Source organism: Panonychus citri, unplaced genomic scaffold (genome assembly GCF_014898815.1).
Source record: "Panonychus citri isolate SS breed McGregor unplaced genomic scaffold, ASM1489881v1 Contig00136, whole genome shotgun sequence".
NCBI lineage: Eukaryota > Metazoa > Arthropoda > Arachnida > Trombidiformes > Tetranychidae > Panonychus > Panonychus citri.
This window is the reverse complement of record NW_026515541.1, coordinates 2,058,525-2,080,912: the sequence shown is the minus strand read 5'-3', so window position 1 is coordinate 2,080,912 and position 22,388 is coordinate 2,058,525. Positions and strand designations below refer to the sequence as shown.

General features: G+C 32.1%; 5 protein-coding genes across 6 annotated transcripts; 3 read left to right on the top strand and 2 right to left on the bottom strand.

Annotated features, from left to right (window-relative positions):
• Positions 1 to 359: 359 nt before the first annotated feature.
• Positions 360 to 1,737, top strand: LOC128392571 (eukaryotic translation initiation factor 4E-1A-like). The gene is made up of 4 exons (XM_053352612.1): positions 360 to 601; positions 815 to 995; positions 1,121 to 1,260; positions 1,408 to 1,737. Exons 1-4 carry the CDS (start codon positions 459 to 461, stop codon positions 1,517 to 1,519), a joined length of 576 nt encoding a protein of 191 aa, XP_053208587.1. The 5' UTR covers positions 360 to 458; the 3' UTR covers positions 1,520 to 1,737.
• Positions 1,738 to 1,872: 135 nt separating this feature from the next.
• LOC128392547 (uncharacterized) lies at positions 1,873 to 9,351 on the top strand. The gene is made up of 6 exons (XM_053352582.1): positions 1,873 to 2,154; positions 2,232 to 2,314; positions 3,145 to 3,490; positions 6,367 to 7,287; positions 7,501 to 8,615; positions 8,700 to 9,351. The coding sequence occupies exons 1-6, from the start codon at positions 2,130 to 2,132 to the stop codon at positions 9,042 to 9,044; spliced, it is 2,835 nt and encodes a 944-aa protein (XP_053208557.1). The 5' UTR covers positions 1,873 to 2,129; the 3' UTR covers positions 9,045 to 9,351.
• Positions 9,352 to 9,587: 236 nt separating this feature from the next.
• Positions 9,588 to 12,242, top strand: LOC128392568 (TATA box-binding protein-like 1). The gene is made up of 3 exons (XM_053352609.1): positions 9,588 to 10,207; positions 10,487 to 10,737; positions 11,044 to 12,242. The coding sequence occupies exons 1-3, from the start codon at positions 10,037 to 10,039 to the stop codon at positions 11,246 to 11,248; spliced, it is 627 nt and encodes a 208-aa protein (XP_053208584.1). The 5' UTR covers positions 9,588 to 10,036; the 3' UTR covers positions 11,249 to 12,242.
• Positions 12,243 to 13,437: 1,195 nt separating this feature from the next.
• On the bottom strand, positions 13,438 to 16,734 carry LOC128392555 (proteoglycan Cow-like). Of its 2 annotated transcripts, none has more exons than XM_053352596.1 (4): positions 16,393 to 16,734; positions 14,797 to 15,856; positions 14,557 to 14,733; positions 13,438 to 14,481 (listed from the first exon to the last, which is right to left on the bottom strand). In XM_053352596.1, the coding sequence occupies exons 1-4, from the start codon at positions 16,579 to 16,581 to the stop codon at positions 14,321 to 14,323; spliced, it is 1,587 nt and encodes a 528-aa protein (XP_053208571.1). In that variant the 5' UTR covers positions 16,582 to 16,734; the 3' UTR covers positions 13,438 to 14,320. The 2 variants fall into 2 exon arrangements, with proteins under 2 accessions (XP_053208571.1, XP_053208570.1); XM_053352595.1 differs by having other exon boundaries at positions 14,797 to 15,859; positions 16,393 to 16,732.
• Positions 16,735 to 17,431: 697 nt separating this feature from the next.
• Positions 17,432 to 22,181, bottom strand: LOC128392551 (uncharacterized). Its single transcript, XM_053352589.1, has 4 exons — positions 21,939 to 22,181; positions 18,878 to 19,716; positions 18,003 to 18,801; positions 17,432 to 17,915 (listed from the first exon to the last, which is right to left on the bottom strand). The coding sequence occupies exons 1-4, from the start codon at positions 21,982 to 21,984 to the stop codon at positions 17,557 to 17,559; spliced, it is 2,043 nt and encodes a 680-aa protein (XP_053208564.1). The 5' UTR covers positions 21,985 to 22,181; the 3' UTR covers positions 17,432 to 17,556.
• Positions 22,182 to 22,388: the final 207 nt, after the last annotated feature.

Below are 22,388 nucleotides of genomic sequence, written 5' to 3'. Positions count from 1 at the left end.
AACTTCTATTTTCTATTTTAATCTTGACGAATTTACTATTCAATTAATGATAATTAATTGCGAACACGAGGATTGACAATTTGAAATTATTTTCGAATCGATTGTGCAAAGATTGACTTTCTTCTCCATGTTGCAAGGAATGTGACCAAGTTTTTCCATGTAGGTTGAGTAATTTAATTCGATTATTTTGGATTTGTAAAAAAGGAAAAAGAGTTAATTGTAACATTGGAAGAAAAAAGAAAATTTTTTTTCTTTTTTCTTTCTGGTTGAAAAAAGCGCCTTTTCTATCCACCAGGTGGCGCTACAATTCCACAAGAAATCGGAAGTTAATTGAATGAAGAAGCTTTTTTTTCTTGTTATTAGTTAATCTATTAATTAAGAAATTACCTTTGTTGATTGTGTTTCTCTTGGATTAAATTGCTTATCTTGATTTTCATTTTTCATTGGTTATCATCAAAATGGGTGAGGTTGAAGAAGTTGAGAAAAAGAATCCTCTTAATTTAAAATGGACTTTATGGTATTTGAAGCCTAATAAAGGTGGTGATTGGGAATCCAATTTGGTGCCGGTAACCTCTGTTGGAACTGTCGAAGATTTTTGGGCGTAAGTTAATTGTGTTTAGAATTAAATAATTTTCTCTGTTCTCTTGAGACTCTCTTTCCCCTTCTCTTTTTCTCTTTAGGAGATCTTTACTCTTTTGTCTCAGCTGTGTGTTTTTCTCTTACTCTCTTTTCTAATTCATGTGATTTTTTATTCACTTATTTTTCCATTATTTCACCTTTTTTCTTTCTTTCTCTCTCTCTCTCTTTTTCTCAGGCTTTACAATCACATTGAGCTTCCAAGTAATTTGATTCAAGGATCTGATTATAGTGTGTTCAAAGATGATATTAAACCTATGTGGGAAGATAAAGCTAATCGTAATGGAGGACGTTGGCTGATGACGTTTGAAAAAGGGGCAAGGGGAGCAACCAAATTGGATAATGCTTGGCTTGAAGTGGTAAGTTTTCAAATATTTATCATGCTTTCAACTCAATCATCAAGTATCACTATTCACTGAAATGTCATTATTAACTAATACATTTACCTTTTTTCATAAATAATAAATACTTTACCTGTTTACAGTTACTTTGTCTCATCGGTGAAGCATTTGACGATGAAAGTGACCAAGTCTGTGGAGCGGTTGTAAATGTCAGACGAGTAATGACCAAAATATCAGTATGGACTGCCAATTACGATGATAAAGCAGCGAATAAAAAAATAGGGTAAATACCACATTTCGTTAGTCTTTTCTCTCACTCCTGTCAATCTTCATTTCTCTCTTTCTCTTACTCACTCACTCACTCACTCACTCGTTCAATCAATTAATCTTATTTCCATTTACCTTTTCTTTCCTGATTAATTTTCTCCAGCAAAATTATTAAACAACGAACTGGTTATAGTGATCCAATCTATTACGAAAGACACGTTGATACCGCTGAAAGAGGGTCCAAGAATATAGCTCCATGGGATAGTTTGGAGTAAAATAATTTCCCAAAAAAAAAATTCTATTCTAATCTCTCCACTCCTTCTATATAATTGTTATAAAAACCACAAACACACACACACACAGTTGCTAATCAACGTTGATTAATATGATCACCGTTAAAAAAAAACAAAGCAAAAAATTGTATATCGCTGATTTGTTAAAATGAATAAATTGTTTCTCCTTTATAATATATAAAAAAAAGTAAAAACAACAATTATATCCGATGATTTGATTTTCCAGGTAACCAGTTTTTCAGGGTTTCCATCATCAGAACATCTCTCTCACTCTTACTCTCTTTCTCCCTTTCATACCTGTTCATCATTTCGAATCATTTAACTTTCACTTTTTCTTTTTCTCTCTCAAACAATTTATCTTTCGAACAAATTTCTTAATTGATCCAAACACCAAATCAAATCCCTCCCTTAATAATCTCCCTCTCTCTCTCTCTCTCTCAATCTTGTCCAGAATCATACAAATACCTTGTGTTATCTTTCACTTATCCTCATCATCTTAAATTATCAACATCCACTGTTAATTTATCGTTTCGTTGAAAATTCATCTCTTGTTTTTCTAATCCCTTTGGATAATCTTTACCTGGTAATAAAAATGAGCCTTTCTCAGGTTCTTTCTGGTAAGTCAATCACTAAATTAACAAATCACTTACCTTAATCTTAATCCTGTTCTCCATTTTGTTTGATTGAACCACAGTTATCCTGGTGCTCATCAGTTTGACGGTGATTTATCCAGTTGAATCACAATTAAATCAACAATGTCTCAACTGTATTTGTCAGGTGAGTAAAGAAAAACAGACAATTAACATCAACAAAAATGGACGATCAATATTAATCCAATTGAGATGAGAATTTTCTTAATTGTTATCAAGAGTAAAGATCTTCAATTAATAAACCATTTTGTTGATTTCCACCCTTAAACCATTTCTATTACTTCACATTACCAATAAGATTAACAAATTAATCGAACAATTTGTTGTTCTCCTCAAAATATGACTCACTTTCTCTTCTCTTCCCTCCAATTTTTTATTCTATTCTAAATTATTTGTTCTCTTCTCTTCTTCCTCTTCTTGTCGCCATTTCTACTAATTGGTTAGCTAATCTTTTCTCTTTTAAAATTCAAATTCTTTTTTATTTCTTAGTTTCAGGCCATTTTATTTGCTAATTAGTGGAAAGTGTATCACCTTAATTACATTGACACTTAACTGATTCGCTTTTTTCTTAATTTAATCAAATTAATCATGTAAAATTTGCTCTTCTTCTGGTGAAAGTTATATTTTTTTTCTGTTTCTATATAACCTTTTTCATCGATTCCAATGTGTTATTTTCATTATTGTTCACTAATTGTTACTCTACCATTGCTGGTGTTAAGTTGATTTAATGTCAATATAAATGTTAATCGTTTGATTGTTTTCTCGTTTTTTGTTTGTTTGTTTGCTTTTTCATTGTGTTTCTTTTTCTGCTTACTTTCTGTCTCTGTTTTCATCACGTTTATTGGTGTTATTGACTTGATGTTACATTTACTACGTTTGTTGCTGTTGATTAAATTGAATTTTTATTCAATTTTGTTTTCTTTTGTTTTCTGTTTTCCATGTATTTCCTATTCCTAGGCTAGTACTGGATGTGATTTGTCAAAGAAATGTCACAATTCTGGACCTTCTTCCTATTTCTGTGGACCTTATCAAATCTCTTGGAGCTATTGGTCTGATGGTGGGCGACCTGGTGATCAAGGTGGTCCTCATGATTTTGAAACTTGTCTCAATGATAAACGATGTGCTGAACAAGCTGTCCAAGGCTATATGGCTAAATGGGCTAGAGATTGTAATGGCGATGGTTTCATTGATTGCGCTGATTTTGCTGCGATCCACAAAGCAGGGCCAAACTCTTGTAATGCTCAATGGCTGTTGGATTCTGATTATTGGAGAGTTTTCCAATCATCTTCATGTGCCTCAGGAAGTGAGTTTACACTTTAACATCTCCAATATTTTCCTCCCTGTATTCATGTTCATTCAACAGATCAAATTTTAGTTCAAAGTCTACCAACATATCAAGTTAAATACATACTCAATTCTATTCAATGATACAAAATAGGAAACGAAAAACCTTCGGAAAATTTTGAGTTTCCAATATTTAACTTTATCATTAATCTACTTCGTCCGGTCCAATGAAATTGTTTAGGTCAAGACCTTGTTTGGATTAAGCTAAGTTATTGATGATGTTTTGTCCAAAATTTATCATTGACCGTTGGTCCTATGGTTGTTTACTTTTGGACATTTAGCTTTTTTCAAGGTCTCCATTGATCTAAGTCCTTGATTAGTGTTTACCTGATCAAATGATTACAAATTTATCTTGTTGATATAAAACTTGTTGCTATGATTCTTTGAAATTTTGTGATTTTTTCTGCTTCTCTCTCACCCAGAATCTGAGTAATCAATCAAGAATATTCATTCTTACAGATATTAAGGAAATGACCTTTCATTTAAATCATTTTTCACTTTTTCACTTGATCAAAGGCCAATCAAATGATATCATGTTGATATAAATTTAATGTTATTGATCAAATGACCAATTGAAGGTAATTAAGTAGTTGAAACAAACAACAATTAATGATTGGTTACTTTTCACCTTGATTCTGTTTTCATCATCAATTTGTCTCATCAAAACTTTTGATAATAACAATTATTTCCTCTCATGTTAATACTAATCATTTATCTCAATGGATTAACTTTGATTTCTAGGTCACTTTTTTTGCGTCGATAATTATTAGAAATTATCTGATATCGATTAAGAAAATTTAATTTGTGATAGATTTTTTTTCTTGATTGTTTTTTGATTCATTTCTTGTTTTAATTTAAATTGTTTTATCTCATGTGTAACAATTAATGTAAACATCTAATATTAATTGTTGTTGATTTATCTTTTGATAAGTTTACAATTTAAAGTTTTAATATTTTTCAAATCACGTTCACAATTAACTAATTTTCGTAAGGGTTTACCAATTTAAACCAGTTTAATTTATAAAAATTGTTTCACAAATTTATCATCTTGATTAAGCTTCTTGATTCTAATTCCCATCATAAGTTAATCAACTAAATCAAATGTTGATCATCATTCATTACATCAAATTGTTGTTAAACATAATCCACAATCAATTCACCCTAAGGGCAGTTCAAATCAACACTTCCGATTGTAAATGAGAAAAGAAAACAATTAACTAATAACTTTGATTATTAATCGTAACAATTGAAACTTTTATTTTTCATCTATTTGTTTTTAAATTCAATTCATTTAATACTTTCATTGTTACTAATTGTTAGTTAATTGTTTTAGCTCTCAAGGTTGATTATATAAGAAATCATTAATTGTTTTCAATGGTTTCAATAGTCGTCATCATTTAAATCATGGTCAATGAGATTCATGTGAATTTAAATTAGTTATAATTATCTAATTTGTCAATTGTAATCAAATCTAAATTGTTGAAGGACAATTAATTGTCCTTCCTGAACATAACAAACAATTAACAACTTTTACGACGAGACAACATAAAACAAAGTAGATTAAATTGTTTCCATTAACTTAATCATGATTTGATCATCTCTCTTTAATCCCTTTGAATAATATAATCAATTGACAATCCAAATTAACTAATTTACATGACTAAAACAATTTAAATCCTTTTCTTTTCAATGATGTAATAAACATCAAGTATTTAAAGCCAATGAAAATGAAAAGTAATTAAATCAATTGAGACTATTACATTGTAACATGTAATAAATTAAAAATAGCTTTAAATTGTTTACCAATCAATCAACAACAATTAAAATTCACCTTAGGGTTATATGTATCTAGTTATTATAATACAATTTTAATTGTTATCAATTGTGAATTATTGATGATCCAAACGATACATTTTCAAGGTCTTAATTGTTATTAAATTATAAACTATTTTGTTAATAATAATAATATGATTACCTTGATTATACTTACGCTGATTGACGGATTGCACTTAATTGTGTGGAGATACCACTTACCTCACACAATTAAACTTCAATCATTTAGAATTAAATTTTCTGTTTACAATCCAACCTACAATCAAGAATCTTCCTGTTGTTTTCTTACAGGTAATCAAATAAATCAAGGTTGATTAAGACTTAATTGTGACATTGATTACAGACCAAAGGTAATTTTCCAAATTCATATTTAAATCTTTAAATTCAATGTCATCACAATTCAAATTAATACAATTAATTTTACTCATTTTTCACCATATCAATTAAGCCCCTGGAGGTTGATTCAATTTTCTCCATGTACTTAATTAATTAATTGTTAACCATTTCAATTAGATTATCCGAAACCTTGTTACTAACCAATTAGTTTTTTTTATTTGTTTATCAACAGTGACGATCAACAACCTTTGCTTGTTAACCTTCAATTGTCTTAATTCATTAATTAATTTATTTCTCTATAAAAATTTCTCTTGCAATTAATTAATTAAGTTTTCAAGGATTTTCTATGCAAAAAGATTCACTATTTGTTAATTGTTTTTTTCTAACTTTCAATTTAATAACATTTTCTGTAAGAATCGCAATTACTATTGAATTTTGCCAATTTGATAATTTATTTCAAATAAGTTAATTGTTACGTTAAACAATTGACTGATTGTTTAATCAGTTATCCAACTAATTTAGTTAAACTTCAAATGTCATTAACTTTTTTTTCCTGTTGTTTTCCAATGATTTTTTGTGATCTAACCTTTTCCAATTTACATACAAATGACACAATATTTACCTAATGATTAAATTATCTAATTAAATCAATTCTTCTCACATTAGCTGGAAATGGTTACAATGGTGATTATGACAATGGTGGTAATTTATCACCACCCCGATTCTCATCCTCTGGTGGACCAACGAACAGTCAACCTGTACAACCACAATACCAACCACAACCTCAACCGCAGCCTCATAATACTCACTGGACTTTTCCCAGTTCACGAAATCAAACCTATCGACCATCGCTCGGTTCTAATCCGTCAGATTTCCGGTCATTTGGTGGTCAACCGGAAAGAGTGAGATATAACAGTTACAATGTCCCTTCAAATAACAATAACAATAATCCATCTCGACATGAAGTTTTTGGCCCAGCAGTTGGTCAACCACCAACTTCGTCGATTGTTGATGTTACCAATATTGGTACTGGTTCGGGGGGAGGAGATGCTGGAGTCCTTCGTACTTATCCTTCCAGTCAACCTTCACCACCTTTAAACAATGTACCTGAAACTGGATCATACTCAGCACCTTCTTCACTGGATCAACCTTCATCTCCTCCCGTTGTCTCATCTTCGTCTTACAATGAAGAGTCAAACTATGAGATTTCCCCAAGTAACGCTAATCAACCCGTTGATTCAAATTGTTTAGATTGTCTTTGCCAGGCGAGTACCGGTTGTGATGTAAACAAACAATGTTTCGGTAATGTTTGTGGTCCCTACCTAATTTCATGGCCTTTCTGGTCGGATGCAGGTCGACCAGGAACTGATTATGTTTCGTGCGCTCTTCGTAAAAATTGTGCCGAAGCTGCTGTTCAAGGTTATATGTCAAGGTTTGGCCGTGATTGTAACAATGATGGAATAATTAACTGCGATGATTACGTCATGATTCACCAATATGGACCCAATTGTGGACCAGGAGTATTTGGAACAGGAAAATTTTGGTCCGATTATAAAACATGTCACCAACCACCAATTGATGCTCGAAGTGGGTTCCGTTAATTGTTGACTTTCTCAACCATTTTCCTCGATGGAAGATCTTTCATTTTTCGATACAATATTTTGTTAATGTTTTTTAACTAACACATTCTTTTTTTGTTTACTAATATTTTTCTTTTTTAAAAATTAATAACAAATCGATCGTTTTGGTCGAAAATTGTTTTTAAAACGAAACTTATTTGTTACTTTTAATCGATATTAGGCAATCGTGTTCGGGAAAATGTAGAGCGCTTCAGGCCAATCGAAAGACCTGGTCAACCTGCTAACCTTCGTAGAGATGAACCAATTACCTGGAATGGAGCCAATAATCGATTTAATGAGAACGAAATTCCCGGTAATCGGCCAGTTGATCGCGAATCAAATCAACCTGAACGAATAAATAGTTTCCACGATGCTGATGATCACTCACCTTTTAATCCATTCCCATTTAATCCTTCCATTGATTCTCCTCCTCCAAACTTTAACCGTCCAAATAATTCAAATGTTTACTTTAATGATGTACATTTCCCGAATCAACCATTTGGTCCGTCGGGACCTAACTTTGGAGTCCCAGGTCAACCGCGAGCCAATAACAATAATAATAATGTCACTCCACCACCACCAAGGAATAATTTCCAACCAGATCAACCGACTCCTATTCCTCCACATTCACATGTTGGCCCATCAGCACCTAATAGATTTCCCCCTGAGTCAACAATTAACAATGAATTTAGACCAATTATTAATCGGGGCAATAATAATGATAACCAACCTCGCGAATCCAGGCCACTTGTACCAAGTGAACCTAATCCTAGTAATAATAATAATAATGGTTTCCAACCTGGAACTTTAAGAAATGATGGATTCCGACCAATATTGAATAATAACAATGGTAATAATTTGATTGCTCCACCAAACAATTATCCAAATCAACCTAATGGTCCACCAACTAATGGTAACTTTGATTCAGCACCATCACGTTCACCCAACGCTGATCGATTCACTCCTCGTTACGATCGACCCAATGGTTTTAACTTCCCATCTCAACCTGGTTTTAGACCGTTTTCTGGTAACAGCGATTCACCTCCTCGAAATTCAGTCACACAACCTTCTCCACGACCACAACCACAACCACAACCACAACCTCCATCTTCAACTAATCCACCACCCTCAGAATTCACACCAGTCACTAATTCACCACCAACGACAATTTCTTACTCCGATGGGGATGATAGTTCAATCTTACCTGTTCCAGGTATTCGAGACTCTCGACTCTTACCATCAACTCCCAAAGTAAACGGATCAATGACAACTGAATGTTTGGAATGTATTTGTGAAGTAAGTTGACACTTTACATCATTGATTAATTGTGAGAGTTTAATTGTTTTCTAACTTTTACTTTTCTATTCGGCTCAACAATAGGCGACAAGTAAATGCGATGCTAATTACCCATGTAAAAATATCGCAGGGAATCAATTCTGTGGTCCATATCAAATCAGTATCTCTTATTGGCTACAATCTGGTAAACCAGGTTACAATGGTGGATCGAGTGATTTTATCAACTGTGTAACTAATATGAATTGTGCTCAAGATACAATTAAGGGTTACATTAAAACACTGGGACGTGATTGTAACAACGATGGGATCATTGATTGTGTTGATTATGCTCTTATCCATAAATTAGGACCAAATTCATGTCAAGATCAAAATTTCCTCGACTCACCTTATTGGAATGATTTTCAAGCTTGTTATGGTTTTGAAAGATAATCACAATCATCAGAATCTTTTTTTTGCCTGCTAATTATTTTTATTCAATTTTCTTCACTTTTTTTTCATACAAAAAAAATCACAATACAAATCACAACATCAACATCAACACTTTGATAACAGTTGTAACAATTAACTGGATTGATCATGAATTTCATATCTTACCCATTAATCGTACAACTAAATCAATTTCTTACAAATTCAATTGTGCCTATCATCATAATCACTTCAATTATGATTAACTTTTTTTTACCAATTTTCCTTTAAGTTAAAAACAATTGCGACAAAACAATTAAAAAAAACAAAACGAAAAAAAAAACTAAACAATCAAATCAACTTCTAAGTTGATCAAATTTTGTAAAACACTAATTTGCCATTAAATGACAACAATTAAAACAAATTTCTCAAAATGAAAAGATAATCAATTTGAAATTAGAATAAATCGCAGTTCAAATTTCCCTCTCTTTCTCTAGAATGTTTGGTTGCCATTGGTTACCAAGTTTCTATTGAGAAATGTTTGGATTAAACTCTTGGTAAAAGTCCCTTTAATTGAGATTTAATTGTCATCGGATTAAAAACTAGATTATCCCTCGATTGTTTACAATTGTGTTTAATTGTTAAGCCAGTAACCATATTAAACAGTTTCTCGGTCTCTAGTTACCTCATAACTGAGGGAATAGTTATTCGGATAACTAGAAACTGAACCGAGAGAGTGTGTGTGTAGAGGACCATTTTTCTCTTTACTCATTCTTTTTTTTTCATTCTCTTAGTAGTAGTGTCTCTCCTTTTTTTTTCTCAGTCTTTCACCTCTCTCCTTTTCATCATCATCATCATCACCATCACCATCTCTTCTTTTTTTTCTTCTTTTTTTTCTTATATTCTCTTTTTTCTCTTCCTCTGTGTGTGTCTATTTCTCTTGCCTTCTTTTTTTTCCTCCTCTTCTTCTTCTTCTTCTCTCACGGATTCACATACATTATTGTTACTAGTGTACAATGGGACAAGATGGAGAAGCTCAAAAAAATAATAGTCAAGAAGAGGAAGAAATACCTGAAGTAGACATTCATATAACCAATGTTGTTTGTAATTTTAAAACTCGTTGTCATCTTAATCTCAGGCAAATCGCCACAAACGGAGCAAATGTTGTCTATAAAAGAGAACAAGGAGTAAGTAAATATAAATTCCTAAGAGAAAAAAAAACATCAACTTATTCTAATTCCTTTACACCTATTGACAATATTTGTGCTTTTTCTCTTTCTCTTTTCTATGTCTTCTTTGCTATCTCTCTCTCTCTCTCTCTCTCTCTCTCTCTCTCTCTCTCTTTCTCTATCTCTTTCTCTCTTTCTACCCCTTTTACTTTCCTTTCACTCTCTTGTGCTTACTAATCGTGGTCATTTTTATTTCTCTCTTTTCTCATCTCTCTCTCTCTCTTCTGGACACTTTAGATGGTCTTGATGAAACTAAGAGACCCAGCAGTAACTGCCAGTATATGGTCATCAGGAAAGATAACTGTGACAGGAGCTACCTCTGATGAAGAAGCCAAAAAAGGAGCAAGAAGAGTTGCCCGTGTTTTACAAAATTTAGGATTCAAAGTAAAATTCTCAGCTTACCGCGTTGTCAATGTACTCGGTACTGTCTTATTACCTTTTGGAATCAAGATATCTCAATTCACCGAACAAAATAGAACCCTTTGCAGGTAAAACATTTCATTTGCTTCCTCAAATAATCAACCAGTTCCAATTAGCGGCAATTCTCCACTCGTTTTTTCCCATTCCTGTCTCTATCTCTGTGGCTCTTTACACACTCACTCACTCACTCTCTCTTTCTCTCTAACAAATATTATCTTTAGCATATTTACTCCTTGTTTGCATCTTTATCATTTTTATTTGCATATTGTTAACTCACATATCTTGCTCCCTTTTCTCTTTCCTCTACGATTTCTCCCTCTATATATTTCTCTCTCTATTTCTCTCTTCCTACACACTCATATACACACTCACAGTTATGAACCAGAATTACATCCAGGAGCTACTTACAAATTTAAGGAAGTAAAGGCCACCCTTAAAATATTTCAAACAGGAGCAATAACTATCACCGCACCTAATATTTTGTCGGTTCAACATGCCGTTGAACATATATACCCTTTAGTTTACGAATTTAAGAAAGATAAACCACCAATTCATGGGGTACATCCATTGATACATTAACACAAACAAAAACAAAAACAAAAAAACAAGAGAAAAAAAAGACAAAAGTGAAAATTAATTGGAAGGCTTTCTGATTTCATTGTTTTCCGACTAAACTTATTTAAAGTTTTATTTTATCATTATTACTGGACCATTAAGACTCTTTTTTTTGATTGAGCTTTTTTTTCTTGTCAACTGTTGGAAATGGATGGAAAAAGATGAATAAGAAAGGAGAAGGAAGAAGAAGAAAGAAGAAGTGACTATGTGGAGAAGCGAATTTAAGAAATGATAGAGAAATATGATTCCAGGGTTAACACCTGATTGTCAGATTCGCTCATTGGGAAGAAAGAGGCGGTGGTGGAGAGGATAAGAGAAAGAGAACTTTTTTGTGAACCAACTTACCATCATTATTCTGGACCATTTGGATTCTTAACTACGACTGAGCTTCTCTCTTGGTGTTAATTGTTTATCAACTTGGAACATAAATTGCTGATCTACTACTAATAATCAAACCTGATCTGGTTTCCATTGGATCGACATAAATCAAGAGATCCCATGACAAGCTGATTTCCTTTACTTGGTGTCTCTCTCCCTCTCTTGCTCTCTCTCTCTCTTCTCTCTTTCTCCTTCTCTCTTCCATTTCTGTTCCTTGTTTTGTTTTTTCCAAAGAGAAAAAAGTTTTCTCTCTTTTTCTCGAACTTCTTCTCTATGAACACACATGACCGACCAGCTTCAAGGCGTGTTAATCGATATGTTGAACATATTTAAATCAATTGTGGCCTAACGATAACGGAAACATCGAGGAGAGAAACAGACACCAGGATTTTGTGATAATCTCTTTCAGTCCTGACAAACAAACACACACACACACACTCTTCTAGTTGTACTTAACTCTGATTCTACAAACATTTCAACAAGAAAAAGGAAAAAGAAACAACAATAACGAGTGATTTATAAATAGAATCAAAATGCAAATGAAATTGATGAAAAAAATAAACCATAAATTATCTTCCAATGAGACTTGATTAACAATTGATTGTTTCAATGTTCCATTGGAGAAAAATTCAAAGACAAGAGAGAGAGAAAACAAATTCTCGAATAAGAAATAATTATAAACAAAACTCTAATTCAATCAACTTCGTTAATCACTTGGGATTGATTACGATTCTCAAAATGTTAACCATTAACGGATCGAAGGTTAATTAAGGTGAGTTCTCGTGCGAAACTTTTTCCTGGAAAAATTAAACGCGATTGTTATTATATTTCCTCTGTTAATTGTTTCTCATGATAGAAAAGCGATTAACTGTTAATTGCTCAGCTTTTAATTACTAAAAGAATCCAAATTTCCGCTTGTAAATTGATATTTAACTTTTGTTTAGAATCAAAGTTTTTATCATTGACCATTGATTGTTGATGATAATTAATCACCAATCGAATTATCAATTATCTTCCACTAACAATTAATCATTTACAATTAACTTTGTTTTGCTTTTAAAAGATTCCCCTTTAAGTTAATTGTATTAATAGAGTCAAAAATTTAGTGTCAAGTGATTAAATTGATAGACCAGTTTAATTGTTTCAATGTTTTCTTTTTTTCTTCAATTGAGTTAATTACTAAAAACAAAAGAGAAACTGAATTAACATGATTATGAAATTGTTACAATCTTTTCACTGGATTTAACAACAATTAATTGATTAAAGTGTATAAATTGTAAATCAAGAATTAGTGATAGAAGGAAATTTAGATGAAAAAAGTTATCAAGGTTAATTGTTGAGAATTAATTTCTCTTGTCTGAAAACAGAGATTTTAACATCTACAGTTAATTGTTGTTTCTTTTTCTTTTAAATTGTGGTAAATTGATGATTCTTTCATCAATTGCATTGATTTGACTTGGTCTTTAATTTAGTTTCTATTATTTGATTAATTGAAAGACAGAAAAGGTTACTAATCAATTTTTCTGGAAATTAATCTCTATTGTTATTAACTTGTGGTGGATTTTAATTGTTCCAGTATTTCCTCCTCTTTGATTTTCCACTCGTAGACAGTTACAAATCTTTAATTGTTTCGCATCTAATTGATTACTAGCGAAGCAAATAAATTAATTATTACAATTTAAACGAAATTGTTACAATTTCTAAGTGTCAATTTGTTGTTTTATTGTTGATCGATTGTGTATTTTCAATGAATTGTTGTTGTAACCAAATTACAATTAGATTGATCATATTTATATTTATTTATATAAGTGAACACAATCAATCGCTAAAGTTAATAACAATTAATAACTTATTAATTATGATGGAATTGTTTCTGTAAAAGTTACAATTAGTTGGCGTTATAAATGTTTTTTTTTGTTTGGCAATTGATTTGCATGGCTAATGGTCAACGTACCAAAGAGTTAGAGCCAAAAATTAATCTAGAAATTAAATTACAATAGATGGAATTAAGTAAATTGTTACAATTAATTAAAATCATCATCATGATTAAGATATAATAGTAATAGTAATTACAATCTCGATAGGTTTGCTTTGTTTGTTGGAGGAACAAGGATTTTTGTTGTTTAAGTAAACATGTTATTAGTTGATTGCAAATTTGCATCAGTCAGAGTATTAAAACAATTAACAATTTAAGTAGGGATGATATAGCTAATTGAATTTGAGATACAGTTGATCAAATTATATTTCTAGGAATTAATTAATCAGGATTAATCTGATCTTTAGTTTGTCCTCTTATACGTTTTTTTTTGTTTTATGAATGGTTGGAGTTTCCAATGGAGATTCAAGTTGTTGTCGTTTGTTGATGATTAACTGATTATGATGAATGGATAATTGTAGTTTAAATAACTAGAAATGATTTAGTGAATTGCAATGTAGTTTTCTTCATGGATTGTATAATCTGTGAGTGTGGAAGCGTTAAGTTCATTGTCCTTCTTTGTGCTTTGTTTATCCTTTCTGATTACATTGAGCTTGAAACGTTTTTCAACTTATCCTTTTTAAATTGTTACCATAATGAGAATGAATAATTGAAATTACGAGTGGAAGATTATAATTGTTAATGATTATTGGATGTATATTGTCATCTAATTGTGTAACTTTTTATGGTTCATATCCGGATCCATCGAGAGAATCATCTTCCGTATCATCAGAATCATCGGAATCGTCAAATTCATCCACTTTACGATCATTTAATCGGCTTGTGCCCAGAGAATTGGAATTTCTTTTTTCGTTCTTCCTTTTGATTGTTACATCTTTGCTATCTGGGGTAAAAAGAGATATTCAAACAATTAGTTAATCTAAATTGAATTGGAAGTAGAAAAGTAAAACAAACTTACCACAATTAGGCATCCCTATTTGTCTTGTATCTGCAATTTCAACACCATAACGATCAACACACCAGCATTTATGTAGATGACATTGAATCGATTGATAGAAACCCTCTTTGTCGCACTTGGGTACATATTCACCGTACAAACGTTTCCGTTGAGATTTTTCAATCAAACATGGTTTACCTGGATAGAGAAGTAAATAATTAACTGTAGTTCAATTTTTTCAATTCGCAATTTAATGCTTACTTTTGCGATCAAAACATGAGCACCATTCATAGGGATTTAAAAAGGTATCTCGATCTTCATCACAACCATCCAAATATTGCTTAAGGCATTTTTCTCGTTTGTCATGTTCCAAGTCATACAATTCCTTTAATGATAATCGTAAATCTCCGTCCAGGTCAAGACGATGGAACATGTTAGCAATATCATTCGGACAATCGGGAATTGTCAAGAAATCCATGAAAGTGTCTTTCTTATTGAGTGAACTACGTTTCTGATCTCGTAGAACCACAACAAACCAATCGGATAACCTGTGTCCCATTATTTTCAGCTCTTCCTTATTACAAACGGCTAATCTTTTCTTTGACAATTTCTTATCTCCATCATCTTCATGATACAAATCATCAAAATTTCCATCATTTTCTAGTTTAACTTTAGCTCGAGATTTGACAAATTTCTCAATCTTGTGACTTCTCCTCAATTTACCCAATGTGTCCATATACTTATTCCAACGTTCATGATTTCTTATCTCTTTTGCTTGGACATGGCTATTGACTGGACTTCCACAGGGACAGAAACCTTTACAGGCAACCTCAATATCGGTATGGTGGACACAATTGTGAAATTGAAGGCGACACATTGAAGAGTATGTTGAATTGTCTGTTCCACAGTAAAATGATGGCTTGATCACTGGACATGGTCGACAATCTTTCCATGATTTATTATTATTGGAAGAAGATGATAAAGATGAAGATGATGGTGGAGATGATGATGGAGATGGTAGATAATCTGATGAATCCCAGGGCAAAACTTCACTGTCAGATTTGCTTATTGAAGTGGCATCAGATGAGGAGGAAGATGATACTTTGTATGACAACTTTTTATTACTATTATTGTTAGTGGACCATTTGAATTCCCTCTTTGATTGAGCTTTTTTCTTGTCAATTGATTTTCTTGCAACACAAACTGCTGATTTACGAGAAATTTTCACCATGCAAACCTGATTAGATTTACATTGAACATCTTTACATAAATCAAGATCCCAGGACAAGTAGATTTCCTTTACTCGGTCTTTACCTTGATTCTTCTAGAAAGAAACAAAACACACAATTTAGAATAGAATAGAAATCAAATTAGAAAAAGAAGAAAAAAATTCAAACCAAAACAAAGAAAAAGCAAAAAAAAAATGGTCAGTTAGCAACAAGAAAAAAGCTTCACTTAGTAACAATAATGAGCCATATGATTGATGTGACGCTAAGATGATTGTTTTAATTTCCATCTAATCTTTAAATTGATTGATTTCTTCAAAATGTAGCACAGGTAAAAGGTAACAATTAACAAGAATTAAGAATAATCAAGAGAAAAATAAAAGAAAAATCAACACAAAAGAATAAGTAAATAAACGGATTTCCATATAAGCGTATTTAAGACAATTCATTTAGATTTGATATTCACTGAGAAGATTTTAAAATGAAATTAATCTTTTCTAATTAGATTAAGATAATCTCATCTATAGAAAATTGGAAACATTTTCTACTTGAAAAAAGTAATTCGATTGTATAATAAAACAAAAGTGAGGAGAATAGAAAAAGAATTAAAAAAAAAAGAGATTCTATTTACCCTTAGATAGGAAGGCCTTTTATCCTCAAGTTGGAGCTCTTGGTCTTCAGGAGAGTCATCAAAATCTTCTGAATCATCATCATAATCATCTGAATTTAATTGTTTAGAATTACCACTGGTTTCACTAATTACCAAGTTAATTGTTGTTCCAAGAAATAAAACAATAAGAGAGATAATAAAACCTCTCATGGTGAAAGAAAGACAACAAACTGATTAACCGAATTTGTTTTCAGGAAAAAAAACACTAAGACTTTTTTTCTGGTTTAAAGTAACATTTTTATCGTTTGTTACTTCTTGTTTTGTTTTGGGTTGAGGGATGAAGAGAAACCAGAGAGGGAGAAAGAGAGAGAGAGAGAGAGAGAGAGGAGAAGATGAGGATAAGAAAGAGAGAGAGAAACTAAAGAAACATGATGATGAGGAAGAAGAAAAAAAGTGATGAGGATGAGAAATGAATAGAAGCGCATGATTGTTGATTCGAAGTCGCCTCAGTTTATCAGATGAAGAAACGAATTGGAATTTTTATCGATCTTTTCGAGAGAAAATGAACTTCGTTCAATTGGTTCAATTCTCTGTTAGTCTGTGCATCCAAAGATAATCTTATGAATAAAAGAATCTCTCCCATCGAATTTGTAGCTTTCGAAAATGAAACGAATGAAATATTTAAATTCTCCAACGATAAGTTTACTTTTTCTTTCGATTTTCTTATTTTCGATATTGATTTGGAATAATTTCTTTGTACATTTGGGATAATATTTCGAAAAGTAAATTAGAATTGACAGATAAATTAGTTATCATCAATTACTTTTCTTCCTCTTGGCTAATTGTATTTTCTTGCAAGTGACCGTTCAATTAATTGGGAAGTAAATCAATTTGTTTTGATTTGTTTTCTTTTTTCATTCAATTAACCATCTCAATAGATTGACCTTTATATTCAATTGGATTTGATTGTTGTTCATCTTTATTACAATTTACTTTTTGATATTTTGTTCCTATGAAAAATTGATTGATTGTTGAACTTGATTGAGATGAGATTTGAATGTAAAGCTTAGATTAATTAGAGATGTTTTTTGTTTTTGTTAATCAGTTTTACATCTCTGATTTTATTGTTGGGCAATTTGATAGTGAAATTTGTTATTACATTTGTGGTAATTAAATTGAATTTAATTATTTTGTAGTTTTCGGTTGATAAACTAATAAATTGGCACAACTGAGTCTCGGCATTTGGAAATCGGGTTCATGGATTACCAAAGATCTTTGGACAATTTTTGATTGTCCACAAAGAGGTAGATCGCTGTCGATCCAATAATATTTAGCCACTTCGGGCTCTTTTCCGTCTTGACCTGCCTTGTAGGGAGGAATGTCAATAGGTCCAAGTTTATGGGCTAAATCACCGACCTCACAACGTGTCGGTGTGAATATGTTACAATCACGAACATAAATTGGATTATGATCAGAAACGGAGACATTGAATGGGTTAAAGTGACCTGCAGCCTGAGCGCATTTTGTTGTACTTAAAGCTTGATCTAGATAATGAGATGAAACAATTTAGAGAGAGAGAGACAAAATTAATAAATCAATTGGATCAACATTCTAGTAATAGGGTTAATTACCTTCCAATGTAACTGGATTAACATGAACATGCCAATTATGATTTACTGTTTTGGTTGTTGAGGCACTTGGGTGTCTTGAGACTTCAATGTAAAGGTAAGTGTCCGAAAAACACTCGCCCTCCGGTTGTCTAAAGATAAATTGACCTTGAATTGGGTAATCGAAAGTGGCATAAGCGGTTGTCAATGGTTTACCATAAGGATCTATGTTCGAACAGGTAACTGCTGGTCCGTTAGGTCCATAGATCACAATGGCGCGACCGATTACTGAATAGTATCCAAATAGAGGTAGATTGGAATCGTAGGTTTGAAGGTTGACCGTTGGTTTTGATTCTAAGGTTCCGTATTTACCAGACAGATCACCGACAGCGTACATGTCGGTTGTACCTTGACCTTGAGATGGAACGCGATCGGGATCAACATGGAAAGGATTGTAAATAGTTTCCTTTACATTGGGACAACTTTTGATTTCCTTATTTCGCCGACGAAGACTTGGTAAAACGTCAATACCATAACTGAAAGCGGCAGTGAAAAGTTTCAAGTTAATCGAAACTCGAGTTGGTTCAAAAGGTGAATCTTGGGTGAACTTAATTGTACCATCGACACCATTGTTATTATTAGAATCAAATTGAGCGAGTCCAACTTTTGGTAAGATTTGATTGAGTGAAGTACAAGCGACGGGTGAACCATTGGCCTTAGAGACAACAAGATAAATTGTATCGTCACGAGAAACAACGGGATCAAGGCCAGTGTGCATTCGACCTCTCCAAATGGGAGACTCAGTGCTGACTGGTAAAAGAACCTGTAGTTATACAAACAATAGAAAAAGATCATTTTAATCATAAGAAATCAACTGATCGATTGATCTAAAAACTGACCTCACTCGAAGAGTAAATAATGTCTCCTCTTAAATCGATGCAACGGTTTTTCTCGTTGATTATTTTCTTATCGTTCGAAAGGTCATCTTGTCCTGCTTTTATCAATTTCCATGCAAACGATTCATCTCGTCGTTTACCATCGGAAAACATCATCCATTCGGTACCAAGAACGGCGCCTTCACCATTCTGAATGTAATAGGCCATTCCAGCGATCGGCGAATGGAATTTACCCTGAAGGATCAATTTACTTCGATCACCGGGCATGATAACTGAACAAATTGAGGCTCCGTCTTTGGTACTTTGTAACATTAAGGTTCGACCAATAATACTGGCCGGTCCTTTGACCTGCAAAGCAGGAACACTAAAGGAATTTTCTCTGTTTATCTCAATAAGGCCATTTGGAACGGAGAGATCGGATAAAAGAGATCCCAGTGAGGCTTGTGAACAAGTGGCACCATTTTGGGCTGGATATTGATAGATTCGAGCGACATAACTTTCACCATTAGAACCACCGGCGATGTGAATCTTGACATGAAGTCCACCGTTGGTCGATCTGATTGGATGGAATGAGGCATAACCAAAAACACCCAAACCGTGAATTTGAGCAACCAGAATATCGGTTATATTTTCGGGTTGTGGGTAAGGGACATTTGATGCAGTTCGAAGTTCGGTTGAACTTCGAACAGGATTTGGTGGCCGATAACCCGGATTAGGATCATAAGGAGGTGATTGACTATTCGGATAATTGGGCTGTGATGGGCGGGGAGGTGGTGCACTCCTTGGATAAGCTCCACTATTAACGCTACTGTATTGATTGGGGCTTTGGGTTGAACCGAAATCTGTAAAACAATCAAACAATTTACCATTATTGACAATCAACTCATTAAAGGCAGACACATTCACCAATCTTAATGAAAGAAATTATCAAATTAATATTGATACTTTTTCTCACACTCAATGTAAATCTCAATTAGATGACAATCAATTTTGAACATGAAAAAAGTTTCTTAATGATGATTTTCAACAATTTACTCATTATATGAAACACTATCATCAATGATCATTTCTGAAGGATAATTAATGAAGACAAATGAAGAGAAAATCGTAAATGTTTCTCATATTTAGTAAACAATTTAGAAAACGAATCAACGTGACCAGTCAACTGAACGAAAAGCCGAAAACGAAGGTGAAAAAAAGTTCGAAAATCAAATGATACCTTGGATATCATTAAAAGAATAACTGTTAATGATTAGAATCATTCTCTATCTTTTTCTTCCGGAGGTTGATTAACAATATAAAGGAAATTGAACGATATGTGGATGAAAAGAACGACCGAAAGAAATGGAAAACTCGAATTGGGTGTGAGGCCATTTTTCTTTTGAATTGATATCGAAATTAACGATCAGGCCTCAATCGCTTATTCATTTACTCGAATTACTTTCATTTTTTTTTCTTCTTCTTCTTCTAATCAACAATTTAGTTCTGATACAATCAACGTAATCAGCGAGAATCTAATCAACGGGATGAACGGGAAAACGGATTATCATTTGATGGCTCTAATTGCGGTGAATTATATTTAATTGGCTCATCGTGGATTAACTAAAATGGACCTTAATCATTGACGGAACGAGAATAGGAAATAAATAGAAACGTTGATTAAAAAGTTCTAACTACTAATTATGGTTCGAAACGACAACAATCAAGATTTAGATAAAGGTCAATTCGGTTGATTAAAAAATCATCATTTAAATTACAATCTAGTTCACTGTTAATCATTATAATATTTACAACAATCAAAAGTTTCAATCTTAATCGTGTTTATCATCATATCATCAATTGGAATCAAATCACGCAATTTACTAAACATAAACAATCAAGAGGATATTTTTGTAACCATCAACTGATTACCATAATAATCAGAATTAATTTTCAACTCGAATCAAAATCTAATTACAATAATTATCTTGTCGCAATTTATATGATTGAAATCATTTCGTAATTGTAACAATTTGTTGTGAGAATTGGAAATCAAATTGTTGCTCATCTTTGATTGTTTGATGACATTTGATTGTGGAAACAATTAATTTATGTTGATACTTGTCGTTAATTTGATTTTTGTTTTTGTTTTTTTGTTAATCAAACAATTTAAACTTGTCTCTGAACTAATTCTTACATTGCCTGAGGACATAATCCAACAATTTAATCATAATCAACATGCAACAATTTGATTTTCAACCTTTAATTGTGTGACCTGTTTTGTCAATTTAACAACATGAAAAAAACATCATTTATTTTTGAAGAAACCTGAATTAGTTGATTACTTAAATTGTTGAAAAAATGATTATGATTAACAAATTGTCTCAATCTTATAACAAAAGGTTGTGAAGAAATTAATTAATTGTTAGTTAATTGCCAACTCTTAATCAATCCTTTTCCACTAGCTTATTAAATCATCAGTACCATGGACTTTAAATTGTTGATAAATTGTTGTTAAGAGCTGTTAATCATCATCTTGATTAAAATCATTGTTGCTGAATAATCAATTGATTACATTGAACCACTTAGGATATTTGAAATTGTAAGAATTAACTAATCATTTGCCATCATCATTGATTGTAATTGGTCATCTTATTGTGATTAGAATAGACAAACAATTAAAGTTGATTAGAAGGTTAGATTTTAATTGTTTCAAATTGAAGTCAATTGAATTTAGAAACAATCAAAATCCTTGCTTATAGATTAATCAACAAGCTTTTCTCAATCAATGACAATTAGTAATTAACTTAATCATCACAATCATTAAGTTTGGTTGCTTAGTTCATCAGAAAATAAAATCTAAATCAAATGTAATTACAACAATCAACAAATTAAATTAATGCGTTTTAATAAGTTGATCACATTGATTAAGACAAAAAAATTGAATTAATTGCCACTAATCACAATTAGAAGTCAAATTTAATTAGATGAAAATTAAGCAACTCAACATGGGTTTTAAGTGAAACCATCAAATTATCTGAACAATTAACAAGTGAACAATTAATAATAATGAAAATCAACTTACCAATTAATGAGATTAAGCAAAACACATAAACAATGTAGCTTAACATTATCCTTGTTTAATTGTGATTAAATTAATTGCACAATAAACAAAATACACAAGGGAATCCAGTGAAGGGTAAATGATGCAATTAAATTAAATTTAATTACGATGGATAAACGTTGTCCTGATTAACTAACGAAGGTGAATCAAGAATTAAAAGTTACTCTCTTTTTTTTTCTTCCATCAATATTGATCATTCATCACAATTGAGAGAGTGAGATGATGATGATGATGATGATGATGATGATGATGATGATGATGATGATAAAGATGAAGATGAAGGAGGAGTTGAAGATGATAATGATGATAAAGAAAGACAAATGATAGGATGAAGAAAGAGAGCAAGTGGGAGGTGGAAGATGAGGAGGAAGATGTTTGACCAGTCGATTGATTAACTAACTTGGTCAACGA

Bases quoted from the DNA above. Each gene is read 5' to 3' on its own strand.
- LOC128392571 (XM_053352612.1), top strand. From the start codon at position 459: ATGGGTGAGGTTGAAGAAGTTGAGAAAAAGAATCCTCTTAATTTAAAA. The intron at 996-1,120 runs GTAAGTTTTCAA...ACCTGTTTACAG, and splicing joins ATAATGCTTGGCTTGAAGTG to TTACTTTGTCTCATCGGTGA. The intron at 1,261-1,407 runs GTAAATACCACA...AATTTTCTCCAG, and splicing joins GCAGCGAATAAAAAAATAGG to CAAAATTATTAAACAACGAA.
- LOC128392547 (XM_053352582.1), top strand. From the start codon at position 2,130: ATGAGCCTTTCTCAGGTTCTTTCTG. The intron at 2,155-2,231 runs GTAAGTCAATCA...ATTGAACCACAG, and splicing joins CCTTTCTCAGGTTCTTTCTG to TTATCCTGGTGCTCATCAGT. The intron at 8,616-8,699 runs GTAAGTTGACAC...GCTCAACAATAG, and splicing joins GTTTGGAATGTATTTGTGAA to GCGACAAGTAAATGCGATGC.
- LOC128392568 (XM_053352609.1), top strand. From the start codon at position 10,037: ATGGGACAAGATGGAGAAGCTCAAAAAAATAATAGTCAAGAAGAGGAA. The intron at 10,208-10,486 runs GTAAGTAAATAT...TGGACACTTTAG, and splicing joins TCTATAAAAGAGAACAAGGA to ATGGTCTTGATGAAACTAAG. The intron at 10,738-11,043 runs GTAAAACATTTC...ACACACTCACAG, and splicing joins CAAAATAGAACCCTTTGCAG to TTATGAACCAGAATTACATC.
- LOC128392555 (XM_053352595.1), bottom strand. From the start codon at position 16,581: ATGAGAGGTTTTATTATCTCTCTTATTGTTTTATTTCTTGGAACAACA. The intron at 14,734-14,796 runs GTAAGCATTAAA...TTCTCTATCCAG, and splicing joins CTCATGTTTTGATCGCAAAA to GTAAACCATGTTTGATTGAA. The intron at 14,482-14,556 runs GTAAGTTTGTTT...TTTTTACCCCAG, and splicing joins AATAGGGATGCCTAATTGTG to ATAGCAAAGATGTAACAATC.
- LOC128392551 (XM_053352589.1), bottom strand. From the start codon at position 21,984: ATGTTAAGCTACATTGTTTATGTGTTTTGCTTAATCTCATTAATTG. The intron at 18,802-18,877 runs GTCAGTTTTTAG...GTATAACTACAG, and splicing joins TTATTTACTCTTCGAGTGAG to GTTCTTTTACCAGTCAGCAC. The intron at 17,916-18,002 runs GTAATTAACCCT...CTCATTATCTAG, and splicing joins TAATCCAGTTACATTGGAAG to ATCAAGCTTTAAGTACAACA.